Source organism: Dromiciops gliroides, chromosome 2, assembly GCF_019393635.1.
Source record: "Dromiciops gliroides isolate mDroGli1 chromosome 2, mDroGli1.pri, whole genome shotgun sequence".
Taxonomy (NCBI): Eukaryota; Metazoa; Chordata; class Mammalia; order Microbiotheria; family Microbiotheriidae; genus Dromiciops; species Dromiciops gliroides.
In genome coordinates this window covers 649,954,620-649,969,822 of record NC_057862.1, presented here as the reverse complement: position 1 = coordinate 649,969,822, position 15,203 = coordinate 649,954,620, and the positions used below count along the sequence as shown (strand labels likewise).

Below are 15,203 nucleotides of genomic sequence, written 5' to 3'. Positions count from 1 at the left end.
CATATCTCCTATTCCTCTCGTTAAAAAGTGTCCCATGTGCCTGCAAAATTATGGTTTTTTGTGTTCATTTATTTGTGTATGTGTTTTTCTCCAAATGTAAGCTCCTTGAGGACTGACTCAGGTTTTTGTGTTTGTATCCCTAGCACCTAGGACAGTGCCAGGTACATAGACGTGCCTATTAAATGTTTGTTGTATTATATTTCCTTTTTGTGCCCCATTAGGGGGCAAGATTCAGGAGAGTCCACCCCCAGAGAACCCCCAACCAAGGATCAGAAGCAACTTGGAATTTGTACAAATTTTATTTATTTTTATTTTTTTTCTTTATTTTTATTTTTTTGGTGAGGCAATTGGGGTTAAGTGACTTGCCCAGGGTCACACAGCTAGTAAGTGTTAAGTGTCTGAGGCCAAATTTGAACTCAGGTCCTCCTGACTCCAGGGACAGTGTCTATCCACCGCGCCACCTAGCTGCCCCAAATTTTATTAAAAGAGAACAAAATGAATGGGAGAAATGTTGGGCATCTTGGGGGTGGGGTGGGGGTTGATGATATTATCCACTCCAGCCTGGGGATAGCTATCACTGAAAATGGTCCAGCCAAGGATCAGATTAGGAACGTTAGGTATTCCAGGAAGCGGAAGGCATTGGGAATAAAAGAGAGGAGGATGGTGGGATAGTGGGGAAAGCGCATAGGGGAAGGCAATTAGGACTAGATAAGGGCGACTTTCCAGGGGCTGATGGTGTGGGAGAATCATTCTCTGTTTCTCATCTCTTCAGGGGCTTTTACCCTATGTCTTTGATCTCTAGCCTCCTGGGATGGGAGTCAGGGAGAGGAGGTGATGCTCAGATGACTACAGATGCTACTTTTTAGGAAATAAACTCTTGTCCTGTGTGATTCTGGCTTGAGTTGGGAGGGATCAGCCCCAGGCTTTATTGCTGTCTCTTGGTTCCTTCTTGTCCTCCTATCCCCACCTTCCCACCAAGACTCTGGGGTCTCTGAATTCCAGAACCAAATGGTTGAACATTTTGGGAGTTGGCTTCTTCCATTGTGCATCCTTTCTTACCAAGAGCAAAGCCTGGAGCACCTGAGCCTTCCTCCTACATAGCCCAATATAATGGACCTCAGAAATGTCACTGACATTCTAGGTTATATCAGCTCCTGCTCTTTCCCTGGTGTAGCAAGTTCCCGTGCCCATGTGCTGACCACTCAGCTTGTTGCCTCCCTCCTCAAATCCACCATTCCCAAGCTGAAGGGCAAGTCTCACCTGGGGCCCCACCTGGAAGAGTCTTGGATAGTAAGAGGAAGAGATAAAGAAAACAGAAGGTTCAATGTAGAGACAGCCCGGGGTAAGGGAGCTTTTATAAGCATCCTCAACTGGAAAAGGAAGTTCTCTAGAGATGAGAAATGGGGAGGGGTGTGGGTGGCGACCAGCTGGAGATCGGTGTATGCTTCCTGGAAGAAGGTAGGAGTCACAGTTTTCCATCTGAGGTCAGGACCTGGAGGTCAGCAGGGGAGTCTACACACAACACAGTGTGTGAGACAGCAAGCTTATCCACCAGGGATGTCACAGCCCGGCCAACCTCCAGGTGGCTGACATAGCCAGGACCCAGAGCTTCAGAGTGTGCAACCCCCATATTGATCTTCACCTGGGTGTTAGAGAGTCAGAGAAACACATCATCAGCCTTTCTCCTCCCCATATAGAACATGGTTCAGTGGAAATTGAGGGCGGGTCCCATTTAACACTCAGCTCCTACAAGAAGTCTCTCTCCAAGCAGCACTCCTGCATCTTTATTTTTTATCTACTTTCCTGCATACTTATCACTTCCCTTCAATAGGTTGAGGGCAGGGACAGCTTTCATTTTTGTATTTGCAGCCCTGGTACGTACGTAGGGCTGGCAAGTAAGAGGCATTTAATAAATGTTTATTGATTTAAACTAAAGTGAATAAGAACTGTCACCTTCCCAAACGATTGTGGGAACCTCCATCCAGGTCTTCTAACTTCGATTCTTGCCCCTCCAATCTTCCCTTCATACAACTGTCAGGCCACTTTCCTCATACAACTGTCAGGCTTACTTTCCTCATGCATGCATGTGGTCATGCATCTGTCTTAAGATCTCCTATTGCCTTCTGAATAAAGATCAAAATGCCTTTGCCCAACCTTCTAAGTCCTGCACAATTCCAGCCCTATTTCGTATTATTCCTGTTTGTGTACTATATGTTCCATACAAACTGGATGACTCTCCCCACCTCAACATATTCTGTGTCAGTCAACAAGCAATTGTTAAACACCTACTATGTGCCAGACACTGTTCTCTCCCAACTTCGTGCCTTTCTTTTATACTGTCTCCTATGCTTACAATGTCCCTACCTTCCCTATCTTCGATGGTCTTTTTTTCCCAGGGCAATGAGGGTTAAATGACTTGCCCAGGGTCACACAGTTAGTAAATGTCAAGTGTCTGAGCTGGATTTGAACTCAGGTCCTCTTGAATCAAAGCCTGGGTGTTTTATCCACTATGCAACCTAGCTGCCCCATCTTCCCTATCTTCAAATGCCAAATGGCTGTTAGCAAGTCACTTCACCCTCAGTTTCCTCATTTTAAAAAATGAGTTGGAGAAGGAAATGATAAACCACTCCAGCATTTCTGCCAAGAAAACCCCAAATAGGGTCACGGAGAGTCAGACAGGACTAAAAAATGACTACACAATAACAAACTAGGATCAGGTCTTTGCCCCAAAGGTGGGCAATGTAGAACACACAGGCAAGAATATAATTAATACTTCCTGGTGTCTCTGAATTCATCACACACACACAAAGACACAGCCAGGGTCTCCATCACGCGCACACACACACACACACACACACACACTTCAGATTGCCCCAGGCTCAAAAATGACTAATTATAGCTCTGCAGATTCATACTAATCTTTCAACAGCCCATCCAAACTCTACCTTCTCTGCAAAGTACTCTGTGATCCCTCAGTCAGTAAAGCCCTTTTCCTTCTCACACCTCACAGGACAGTTTTCACCTCTTACGTACTTATCAGATATTATTTTGTATCATAGCTATTTGTCTTTGTGTCTAATCTCTCTTCTAGACCAAAGCTTCTTAAACTGTGGGATGGGTCGTGTAACTAAATGTGGGGGCTGCAGAAAATTTGGCAACAGTAAAAGGTTATCTATACCCATATTATATACCTATACACTTGGGGTTGTGTAAAAATTTCTCGGACAAAAAGAAGTTGAGGGGCAGCTAGGTAGCGTAGTGGATAAAGCACCGGGTCTGGATTCAGGATAACCTGAGTTCAAATCCAGCCTCAGACACTTAACACTAGCTGTGTGACCCTGGGCAAGTCACTTAACCCCAATTGCCTCACCAAAAAAAAAAAAAAAAAGAATGAATGATAAAAAGAAGTTGAGATGAGAAAAAGTTTAAGAAACCCTGTTCTAGATGATAGACCCCATGAGGGAAGGGACTGTGTCTTATCTAAAATAATATCTCTCCCAGGGCCAGCACAGGGTGGTTAATACTGTTAAGTTGAATCGAGTTGAATATTGAGTCTTTTGGGAATTCCAATGGTTAGGGCTCACCCCCCCCCGCCCCCATGCCTGATGCTCAGGACCACATTACAGACCCTCATTACAGAGCCTTTCCGCCCAAGGCTCCTCACCTCATTTAGCTTACAGGGGACATCTGGGTATTCCTCACGCACCACCCTGCTGAAGGCCAGAGCCCCGGAGGCCCCCAGGGTCAGGAAGCCGGTGCCTGGCCTGAGCAGGCGATCTCCTGCACTCCCTGGAATACAACAGAAAGGAAGGACAGAGGCTGGGTGTCCAGCTGTGGGGTGGAAGAAAAGGGGATGGACGACCCCAACAGCTACTCCTCTGGGGCTCCCAAGACACCCGGGGACCCCAGAGTGATGCAGACCCCGTTGGTCACCCTGCTTATTGCTTAGTCCCAGGGCCAGAGCCTCACCTGTGATAAAGGTGTAGGAACCTCCAGGGTTCTCCGAGACCAGGGGAAAGAAGGCTTTCCAGGCAGTGAAGGTGCTCAGGAGCAAGGTCTCCAGGACCTAGGCAGGAGGGATCTGTGTCTTATCCACAATTGTCACTGCCCTTCCCTATTCCCCTCACCCCTGCTTTCCCCTTCCCTTCCTCCTCCCTCCCCCCATACCCGGTCCATACCCACTGCAGCTCCTTCAGGCTCTGGGTGTGGGGTGGCCCCCCTTGCCACCAGCTGAAGCCCAAAGAAGAAACCACATCAGTGACCTTCCTGCCTCCTCTCAGCAGGGATGCCTTTGCAGCTTCTGCTCCTTCCTCGGTGCCTACGGAGGGAAAGGGGGATGACTAAGAAACTGGGGCTCCCCCTCCTGCTTTATCCTGCCTTTGAGAAAGCCTCAGGGGCAGCTAGGTGGTGCAGTGGATAAAGCACCAGCCCTGGATCCAGGAGGACCTGAGTTCAAATTTGGCCTGATACACTTGACACTTACTAGCTGTGTGACCCTGGGCAAGTCATGTTTAACCCTCATTGCCCTGGAGAGAGACAGAGACAGAGACAGAGAAAGACAGAGAGACAGAGAGAGAGAGAGAGAGAGCGCTTCACAGGTCTTCTGAAGACAGTCGCATTCCTCCTCGAGTGAGACTGGGAGGCCTATGTCAGTGCAGGTACATGAAGGGGTACCCTTTACTTGTCCTTCCTGGACCATCTGGTAAAGGGAGAAATCCCATCCCTGCATTGTCCTTTGGAGCTGGCTGAAATTGGGGAGCCTCAGAACAGCCTCTTGGTGTGGCAGTTTTTCCCCTCTGGACACTCTGGAGTCCAAGGACCTGGGTTCAAATCCCACTTCCAATGCTTACTACCTCTGTAACCCTGGGCAAATTGCTTAACCTCTCTGGGCCTCAGTTTCCTCATCTGTAAAATGAGGGAATTGTATTAGATCACAGATTTAGAGCTGGGAGGAATGTTAAGTCCTCTGGTCCTACCCCCTTCCATATTTTTCCCTTCCATGTACTTTATGCTCCATACAAACGGAACAGCTCTCCCCACCTTGACATATTCTGTCAGTCAGCAAGCATTTATAAGCACTTACTGTGTGCCCAGCACTGTGTTCTCATTCTCGTTCTCTCTCTCTCTCTCTCTCTCTCTCTCTCTCTCTCTCTCTCTCTCTCTCTCTCTCTCACACACACACACACACACACACACACACACACACACACACACACACACACACAGAGGTTCAGTGATTGCCCATGGCCACACTGGTAGTGTCAGATATGGGATATGAACTCAGGTCCAACATTCTTTCCATTGCTCTGCCTCCAGAGAAAAAGTTCTTAAATAATAATAAATTTAAAAATCTTAAATAATATTTTCTTCCAACTAAATGTTAAAACATTTTAAATAAAATTTTGAGTTCCAATTTCTATCCTGCAAATAGTATGGCAGAAAAAATTAATAACTGCATTTTAATAGAATTTGTTTCTTTTATAACACTATGCATTTTACTTTATGTATTTATAGACATTCTTTTGAGGAGAAGTGCAGGCTTCACTAGTCAGCCTGAAGGGTCAGGACACAGAAAAGGTAAAGAGCCCTGCTTTAGAGTATTTCTCCAGCTCATGTCTAGGGTTCCTTTCAGTCCTATACGTATGAATCTAATACTGAAAGGGCTGGGTTTACCTCAGAGAGCTAAAGGACCTTTGGTCCCTGCCCTCTCCTCCCCATGCACCTCTTCCCAGAACACAATGGGGCTCCACATTTGCCTCTTGGTGCAAGCCCAAGGCCCAACCCCACTCCCAGAATCCCTGCCCCACCCCAGACCTAAGGCAGTGACTCACCGACATCCCCCACCATGGTGAACAGGCGTTTGTGGGCTTCTGCTGGTAGGAAGTTCTGAAGCTTCTCCAGGCGTGTGGCATCTCGGGAGATGACGGCAACTTGGAACCCTATGGAGGTGGAGGAAGGTAAGGACTGAGGTTCCTAGAAATATGAGTCTACAGAGTGGGACCCCACTGGCCAAGGGTCTGGACCAGGAGTCCCTCAGTTAAATCTGGCCCTGGATACCTGACTTGAACCCATTAGGAAGCAAATGAATCTCAGAAATTTAGAACTAGCAGGAACTACAGGAACTAAGCCAACTAACAGGACAAAGTAGAAAGAGTTAGAGGAGATCAGGGTTCAAATCTCAGCTCTGCTGCTTCCTTTAATTGGAGACAAATCCTCCCCTACTTGGCCCTCAGTTTCCTCATCTCTAAAAGGAGAGAGTTGGACTGCAGCAGGGATGCTTCACCTACTTTTGTTTCAAGACCCCTTTGGCAGGCTGAGGAAGCCCGTAGAAGCCTTCCCAGGATAATTAATAGTTCCAAAATTCATAATTGCTGAATTTAAATATTAGTGAAAATAAAGATGTATTTTCTTCTCATCCAAGTTCATGGACCCCTTGAAATCTATCTGTGGACCCCACATTAAAAATCCCTGGATTGGGGCAGCTAGGTGGTGCAGTGGATAGAGCACCGGCCCTGGAGTCAGGAGTACCTGAGTTCAAATCCAGCCTCAGACACTTAACACTTACTAGCTGTGTGACCCTGGGCAAGTCACTTAACCCCAATTGCCTCACTAAAAAAAAAAAATCCCTGGATTACATACTCCCTATTGGTGCTTCCTGGATCTAAATCCTATAACCACTTCACTCTATGGATTAAGTAACTGATGTCCAGAAAGTTCAAACAGTCTGCCCAAGGGTCACCCAGATATGGTGTGTGGGAGATGGGGAAGGGGAGAAAGTGACTTCCTGAAGCCTAGGTCTAGTCCTGTCTGGCCCTGGGAGCTGGGCCACTGACCTATAATCAGGATATTCCCCCACTGTGCTCCTTGTCATCTCTCCATCCCAGCTCTGCAGCTCCTTCCATCTCCAAGTCCAGTGGAAAAAGAAAGGATTCAAGAAAATAAAAAAGCGACACCTGACCAGACTTATGGTCCAGGAGCTTCTACGAAAATTCTGGGGCTGGGAGCAGCTAGGTGGCACATGGGGCAAGCTAGGTGGTGCAGTGGATAAAGCACCAGCCCTGGATTCAGGAGGATCTGAGTTCAAATCCGGCCTCAGACACTAGACACTTACTAGCTGTGTGACCCTGGGCAAGTCACTTAACCTTCATTGCCTCGCAAAAAAGAAAGAAAGAAAGAAAGAAAGAAAGAAAGAAAGAAAGAAAGAAAGAAAGAAAGAAAGAAAGAAAGAAAGAAAGAAAGAAAGAAAAGAAAATGCTGGGGCTGGGTTGGAATGAGAAACCTGGGGTTAGCTCCTTCCCAGGCGGTTATGAAAGTATTCTTCCAAGATTATGGGGAATGAGTACGGAGGTGAGACTGTATATTATGCAGAGCTTGCATCCCCCAGGCAAGACACCAGCAAGGTAGCGCGGAAAGCACATTGGATTTGTAGTCAAAGGGCCCGAGTTCAGACTTTAACTTCGCTACTTCCTAGCGGTGTGATCTCTTTGGGTCTCAGTATCCCCTTCTGTTGGGGGAAGTTGGATTAAAGTTCCTTCTAGTTCTATGACCCAGGCTTCCTCAGCTACCCTCTCTAACACTCCCCCCCCCCCCGCCCAGCCCCATCTAACCTTCTGCTTTGCTGCTTTCTGCACCCCCCAGTGAGCTGCCACCCAACTGGGGGCCATAATCCCACCCATCAGACTCTCCCCCCAGTCCCTCACCCTTCTCCAGGAGCGACTTCACGATCCCAGAGCCCACGGTCCCAGCTCCTCCCAGCACCAGGACCAGGCGCTCCGAAGGGGGCATGCTTCCAGGCAGGGTGCCCAGAGGATGAAGCTAAATCTTGGCGGTGAGGAGAGATTAAGTAGAAAAGATCCCTTGGAGACTCCACCCTTAGAGCGTCTCACTGGCCAATTCCTTAGCACTTAGTAATGTTGGCTCCGCCCCTTAGGCTGCCAGCCAACTCCCCAAATCTTGCAAGCTAATTTACTAGGTCTATTGTGTAGTCCGGGACATAGAACTGGAAAGGAGTTTAGAAATTATAGGCTGGGGGCAGCTAGATGACGCAGTGGATAAAGCACCAGCCCTGGATTCAGGAGGACCTGAATTCAAATCCAGCCTCAGACACCTGACACTAGCTGTGTGATCCTGAGCGAGTCACTTAACCCTCATTGCCCTGCAAGAAAGAAAGAAAGAAAGAAAGAAAGAAAGAAAGAAAGAAAGAAAGAAAGAAAGAAAGAAAGAAAGAAAGAGAAAGAAGGAAGGAAGGAAAGGAAGGAAGGAAGGAAGGAAGGAAGGAAGGAAGGAAGGAAGGAAGGAAGGAAGGAAGGAAGGAAGGAAGGAAGGAAGGAAGGAAGGAAGGAAGGAAGGAAGGAAGGAAGGAAGGAAGGAAGGAAGGAAGGAAGGAAGATCATAGGCTCCAACTCCCTCATTTTACCAAGAGGGAAAGAAAATTGCTTGGGATCTCACAGGCCAACTCTTCCAATCCATCCCTGAGCAATTAATCCCCTCTACAATAGCTAGCATTTATGTAATGTTTTTAAAAGGTTTGCAAAGGTATCACATTTGATTCTTACAAGATGTTATTTTTGTTATATCCATTTTACAGATGAAGAAACTGCGGCTTTAAAAAGATTGAATTTGAACTCAGGCCTTGATGGCTTCAGGTCCTTTGTTCCATCTACTGAACTGCCTAGCTGTATCACTCAACTTCTTCAACAAACCAGCATTTATAAAGGGATTATTATGTGCCAGGTACTGTGATAAACACTCTACAAACATTTTATCATTTGATCCTCATAACAACCATGGGAGGTAGATGCTATTATTATCATCCCTGTTTTACAATTGAGGAAACTGAGGCAGAAAGAGGATAAGTGACCTCCCCAGTGTCATCCAGCTCAGACACCCAAGTGTCTGAGGCAGAATTTGAATTTAGGTCTTGCTGACTTCCAGTAGCTAGGGGGCACAGTGAATAGCATACTGTGCCTGGAGTCAGGAAGACTCTTTTTCTTGAGTTCAAATCTGGCCTTAGACACTTACTAGCTGTGTGACCCTGGGTAAGTCACCTAATCCGATTTACTTCATTTTCTTCATCTATAAAATGAACTGGAGAAGGAAATGGTGAAGCATTCCTCTATCTTTGCCAAGATCAGGGATCAGGAAGAGTTGGACACGACTGAAAAATGACTAAAACAACAATAACTTGTGGGCTTCAGGTCCTTTGCTCTATCCACTGCCCTCATACCTTTGTCTGGGAATAAGGGAATTCATTCCACATTTGGAGAGAGACTTCTGCACATTAAGCCTGAAAATACCTCTCCTAGAATATCTGCCTATAGATTCCAACATGGAAGAGTCTGGCGTCCAACCCAGGGCTTTGGCTCCAAACCTCAGTACTTTTTCTGCGGCCCATGGGCTTTCTCTTTTCTTTGTTCTGTCCTGGGAGAACTGTGAAACACAGCATCGAGAAGACAGGGGTTTGAGGGGCAGGTGGGTAGCGCAGTGGATAAAGCACTGGCCTGGATTCAGGAGGACCTGAGTTCAAATATGACCTCAGACACTTGACACTTACTAGCTGTGTGACCCTGGGCAAGTCACTTAACCCTCATTGCCCAACGAGAGAGAGAGAGAGAGAGAGAGAGAGAGAGAGAGAGAGAGAGAGAGAGAGAGAGAGAGAGAGAGAGAGAGAGAGAGAGAGAGAGAAAAGAAGGCAGGGTTTTCTACTGGTTACTGCCCAGCTCCATCTCCTTTCCCCTCCCCTCCAAACCCTGCTAAAGTCTCAGGAAGCCTTCCAAGGGCTTCGCCTACCCTATGCAGAGCCAGTTTTGTTTGGGGTCCTGGAAAAAAAAGATCCTGCAGATAAGCTTTAGAAGACCCGGGTTTGGATCCTGATTCTCGCTCTTATCTCTTGTACGATGTTCCCTTCTCTGGGCCTCAGTTTCCACACTCGTAAAACGAGGAGTTTTAGGATCTTGAGGTCTCTTACAGTTCTGACCTTTGATGATTCTGTGATGCTGACAGGCTAGGGAGGTCAAAGACCAGCTATTTACTCTCTGCAGGGAGCGAACGCAGATCTCTAGTGGCCCAGTATTGCCACCTAGCGTCCCAGTAAAATTGGACGCCTGAGGTGGGCACTGCGGGAATGGGGTAGGGGAGAGGAGGGAAGGAACAGAAGACTCCTGACTCCTTCCCTGCCGTAGGAAAACTGATTTCACTTTGGTAGAACTAGAAAGGACCCTAGGTTATTATTCACGCCCCTCATTTTACAGAGGAGGAAACTGAGGCCCACAGAGGGGCCCATACAGAGCAAAGTTGGGGCAAGGTTGGGATGAGAACCCAGGTTTCTGGTCTTAGTGTTATGAATTGTGCCTCGCATAGTCCGATGGAGGAAGCTTCCCTTGTCAGAGAGTGAGGCTGAAACACGTGTAAAAATTCAACAGCTTTTCGGGCCAGACTAGCCAGACAACAGCGGCCCCGGGCTTACTGGCCTCTGTTTGGCCGTATTTTAGGCAGAGAGCGCGATTTTCCCGACTCTTTCGGGCCACTGCCGGACTAACGGGGAGTAACCCCTAAGTGAATCGGGAGTCGTGAGCCCAGTGCTTCCAAATCCGTGCTCCCTAGAGCCCTCTGCCCTCTGGCCCAGAATCCCACCAGGGTCGTGGGACTGCGAGCTGGAAGGCACAATCCTCCTATTTCTCAGATGAGGAAATCGAGTCCTAGAGAACAGGACTTGGCTACAATCACACAGCTAGAGTTGGTAGAGCCTCATCTTTGGACACCAAATCTGGATGCCGATGACGACTGGTCAGTTGATGGATCGGAGCGTCCCCCGCCCCCCTCCACTGTCTTCCTTGCTCCCTGTCCTCAGGTGCCCTCCCCCGCCCCTTTCCCCAACGCTCCCCACCCTCACCCTTCCAATTCTCTGCAAAAACCCCCTGGGTCCTTCCATCTCCTTCTGCCCAGCAAGGACACAGTTAAACTCCAAAATTGGGCGGGGAAGGGGGGGCGGAACCCCCAAACCACGCCCCGTATGCGTCAGCCCCCGTGTCTGACCAATGGGGGGGAGAGACCCCCGCGAAGGCGGAAGGGGCCTGTTGGTCCATTGGGCTCTGGGCTGTGAGACGGGCGTCGGAGACAGCTCCTGGAACCTGGGCAGGTAGCGACACCTCCCCGGGTTCCCGCCTCCCCTCCCCTTTCCCATCCACTGGCTGAGGCAGGGATCCGGGGGCGGGTGTGGGGGCGGCCTGAACCTGCTCCTCTGGGGGAGCAGATGTGGCTCGGGCTCCCAGGCAGCCGGGGAAGAACATCTGGTTCGGCTTGTCAGTTTCTTGGGGGCGCTGGGCTGGGGGCGGTGGATGGTGCTCGTGGAGGGGTCCTGGGGGAGGTCGATGGGACTCCGCACCTAATCATCCACCCCTCCCAGGATGGGCGCCAGCTCCCTGTCGGAAGATTACCGCCTGTGCTTGGAGCGGGAGCGGCGGAGGGGCGGCTCGGGCGTCTGTGCAGACCCCATCCTGCGGGCCGTGCTCTGGCAGATCCTCGTGGAGGACTTCGACCTGCACGGGCTGCTCCAGGACGATGCCCTGGCCCTCTTCACCGATGGGCTGTGGGGCCGAAGTGACCTGGCCCCTGCCCTTCGCAACCTGGCCCGGGCGTTCGAGCTTCTGGAGCTAGCTGCTGTCCACCTCTACCTCTTCCCTTGGAGGAAGGAGTTCACCACCATCAAGGTAGAAGCGGCCCGGGAATTCCCCAGCTCTGCCGGGGCCAAGGGGAATGTGGCGTGAGCTCTGGGGCTGGGCCCGAGTTGTGTGCTGGGCACAGGCTGGGGGCGGGGAGTGGGGAGACAAGGAATGCCACCCGCACTTGGCCAGAGTAGCTTGGGGGCATGGGGAGGGGGCTGCTTGCTCTTTCTGGGGCCAGGGGAGTAGAGCAGTCGTGGTCCCAGACTCCGAACTTCTCTGCCTGGACCCCTAGGGATGGGGACACCAGAGCCTAGGCTAGGTGCCCAAGCTTCAAAAATCACCTTCCTCGAAAAATTCTATCCCCTGGGGACCCTCTCAGCCACAGGCAGTTTTACTAGAGTGGGGTTAAGTAGGTATGTAGAATAGTGGAAAGGGGCAGGATTGGGGGTTAGGTTCCCTTTCTGTGCCTCAGTGTCGTCATGTGTAAAACAAGTGTTGGCCCAAAATGATTCCTAAGGTCCCAAATCCTATGAGCAGATGAGGACTATACTGAGGTCAAAGAAGATGAGGACAGGTTACAGAGAGGGCCCAGTTCCCCAGCAGGTGAAAATCCTATGCCTCCCACTTATTTCATCTTCTTGACTCCTGTTTATTCCACGCCCAGAAGCAATAAAGAATAAGGTTTCTCCAGGGTAGCGATGAACTGTCATGTCAATCAGGATGCTAGCTAGAACGAGCTGGAGGAAAAAAAAAAAAGATTGCCCCAGCAACTTTGTGGATTCTGAATGTTGGGGAGGTAGCTGAGTGATGTCATCTTGGGCAGCGTGGGAGAGTAACACCTCCACTCCGTTACTGTGGCAACACCAGCCTCACCAGGAACGTAGGGGACAACTTGGAAAACCAGGTTATCTCAGCAGCGACACCTGCTGGTCGGTTTCGCAGCGTACTACAGAGTCTGGAGGAAAAGGGCTTCTTTTTCCTTTTCTTGGGGTCATAGACCCCTTCGGCAGCCTGGTGAAGCCTAGGGACCCCCGTCAGAGCAATCTTTTTAAATAACGAAAGGAAAGTTAGAGGTTAGTGAAAATAAAGATGTAATTTTTTTTTCTCCACCCAAGTTCATGGATCCTGGGAATTCTATCCACGGACACCTAAAGGGATTAGTGTCCCTGATCTATAGCAAAGCTTCTTAAACTGTGAGTCTCGACCGCATATGGGGTCGCATAACTGAATGTGAGGGTCGTGAAAAATTTGGCAACGGTAAAAGGTTATGTAACCCTATTTTATATACTTATATACCCAGGGTCTGTAAAATTTTCTTGGGCAAACAGGGGTCACGAAGCATTGATCTGTAAGAAAGAAGCTTGGCCTTGGAGTCAGAAGAGACCTGGGCTCAGATGACACAGTGTAACCCCGGGAAAGTCAGTTAGCCTCTCTGACCCTCAGTTTCCTTATCTGTAAAGTGAAGATAACACTTACACTGCCAACTTCACGAGGTTGCTGTGAGGAGATCCTTTGTAAGTCGATAGAAATCTCAGTCATCGCTGGATAGGGAAGAGAGTTGAGACAGGCAGAGCACCCCCAAATCAATAACATGGCTCCTTTTGCTTCCAGACCTTTTCCGGGGGCTATGTCCACTTCCTGAAGGGTGTGCTCTCAGAGGACCTCATCACCAAGTGCTTCCAGAAGATGGGCTACACCAGGAGAGATGAACACCACCTGGTCGTGGCCACCCCCCCACCAGGCTATGAGCTGATTCAGGTAGCTCTAGGCTGCTTTGCTCTGAGATTGGAGTGTGAGATTTTAGGGGAGATCCTGACCAAGCTGGGAACCAGCCTACTGTCTTCAGAGGAACTGATTGAGGAGCGGAGAGCCAGCGGCGATGTGGACACGTGTGTGGACAGGCTGAGGCGGCGGCTGGCGGGAGGCGGAGAGCCGCCCACGAGGCCACTGGTCGGTTACTCTGCCGGCATTGATCTGTACAGTGACATGCTGGAAGAAAGTCCTGAGGATGATTCCTTGTATGGTGAGCCCCTCGCTGGGCCAGAGTCTCCCTCCCCAGAGCTAGCCTATCAACCCCCTATCTGGGAACAGAGTGCCAAACTGTGGGGCACTGGCCACGTGGCCTCCAGTGCCAGGGAGCTTCGGGACAATGGCAGCAGTTGGGAGCCTTCCACTGTGGAGGAGCCCATTGAGGAGAGCCTGTCCTACCAGGCCTTGGAAGAGCCCACAGAAGAGAGAACCACCTTCTCCTTCATTGCCTTGCGCCGGGAGCTGACTCCAGAAGTTGCTGGGAGCAAGAGCCCCAGCCGTTCCCCCCGGCACGTCAGGGCCAGTGGGCATCTCGAGGCTGCTGAAGGGGCCCTTGCTTCTCCCTCTGCATCTGGTGGGGAGCCCCAGCGCTACCAGCTTCATGGTTGCCTGCCAGTGGGCACTCTGCCCGCCTACTGCTGTGATACATGCTGCCAGCTCCATGCCAGCCACTGCCAGGCTGTCTATAGCTGCCGCCTGGGCCACACGCTGCACGAGCTACAGAGTGAGAAGCAGCGACGTCTCTGGCTACAGAGGACCCAGCTGGACTCCCTGCTTTATGAGAGTCCCCCCAGAGCCCGGCCCTAAGATATGCACTCCCCCAAATTGTACGGCTGTCCCCCCTCTTCCTCCAAGGAGACCGGCTTCTCTCCTGGTCGATGGAGGGGATGGGACCCCTCCAGCTCAGTAGGAAAGGAAGGAGTCTGTAATCCTGCTCCCCAACCCATTCAGCCCCTTAGGAGACCTGGGTTCTAGCACCTTCTGCCCCCAACTAATTGTGCGAGCTTCGTTAAGTCATCCCTATTTGTCATTGAGGAAACTTGGGCCTGGGAGGACTGACAACAACCTTATCAACCTCATGATAGATTTGATTTGTTTTTGTTTTTGTTCTTTCGGGGCAATGAGGGTTAAGTGACTTGCCCAGGGTCACACAGCTAGTTAAGTGTCAAGTGTCTGAGGCTGGATTTGAACTCAGGTCCTCCTGAATCCAAGGCCAGTGCTTTATCCACTGCGCCACCTAGCTGCCCTGCTTATGATAGATTTGGAAAAAGCTTAAAGTGTTAGAACAATGTCAGCTGGAAGTACCCGCAAAGGAATTCCTGCCTCTTGGAAACGGGGAGGCAAAGTAAGTCTTTAGCAAGGCAAGGAGAAAGCCCGCTGGGTTATCTATAAAACCAGCTTCCCTCTCCCTATCTCCTCCAGCATCTAGGTGTGAGGCAGGGATGAGGACAGTCTTCTGGGCATGGAGCTGGGGCTGGCCTGCCCTTCTGTCCTGCCCAGGTGACTCCAGAGGAAACATTACTTTCCCACAAGACCCTTCTGACCCGCAGGGTTGTGCCCGTGGAGGAAGGGCCTGGGCACAGCTGGACCTGTCCTGTGTAGGTGGCTGTCTGTATTAAAGTGTGTGAGGCAACGGAGTGTTCACGGGGGATCTTCTTTGCCTGTTCTTGATTAGCTCTTTTACAGAACTGTTCCGAGCTGGCTGTCCCAGGGGCTTCAAACACAAATCAT

General features: G+C 50.0%; 2 protein-coding genes across 4 annotated transcripts; one reads left to right on the top strand and one right to left on the bottom strand.

Moving 5' to 3' along the window:
* Window positions 1–424: 424 nt before the first annotated feature.
* On the bottom strand, window positions 425–7,833 carry LOC122742033. Its single transcript, XM_043986005.1, has 6 exons — window positions 7,701–7,833; window positions 5,832–5,939; window positions 4,179–4,318; window positions 3,970–4,066; window positions 3,665–3,789; window positions 425–1,642 (listed from the first exon to the last, which is right to left on the bottom strand). Exons 1-6 carry the CDS (start codon window positions 7,783–7,785, stop codon window positions 1,466–1,468), a joined length of 732 nt encoding a protein of 243 aa, XP_043841940.1. The 5' UTR covers window positions 7,786–7,833; the 3' UTR covers window positions 425–1,465.
* A 3,201-nt stretch (window positions 7,834–11,034) lies between these two features.
* SPATA2L (spermatogenesis associated 2 like) lies at window positions 11,035–15,110 on the top strand. Of its 3 annotated transcripts, none has more exons than XM_043989603.1 (3): window positions 11,035–11,137; window positions 11,405–11,708; window positions 13,275–15,110. In XM_043989603.1, the coding sequence occupies exons 1-3, from the start codon at window positions 11,037–11,039 to the stop codon at window positions 14,277–14,279; spliced, it is 1,410 nt and encodes a 469-aa protein (XP_043845538.1). In that variant the 5' UTR covers window positions 11,035–11,036; the 3' UTR covers window positions 14,280–15,110. The 3 variants fall into 3 exon arrangements, with proteins under 3 accessions (XP_043845538.1, XP_043845540.1, XP_043845539.1); XM_043989605.1 differs by lacking the exon at window positions 11,035–11,137 and adding an exon at window positions 11,168–11,291; XM_043989604.1 differs by lacking the exon at window positions 11,035–11,137 and adding an exon at window positions 11,168–11,300.
* Window positions 15,111–15,203: the final 93 nt, after the last annotated feature.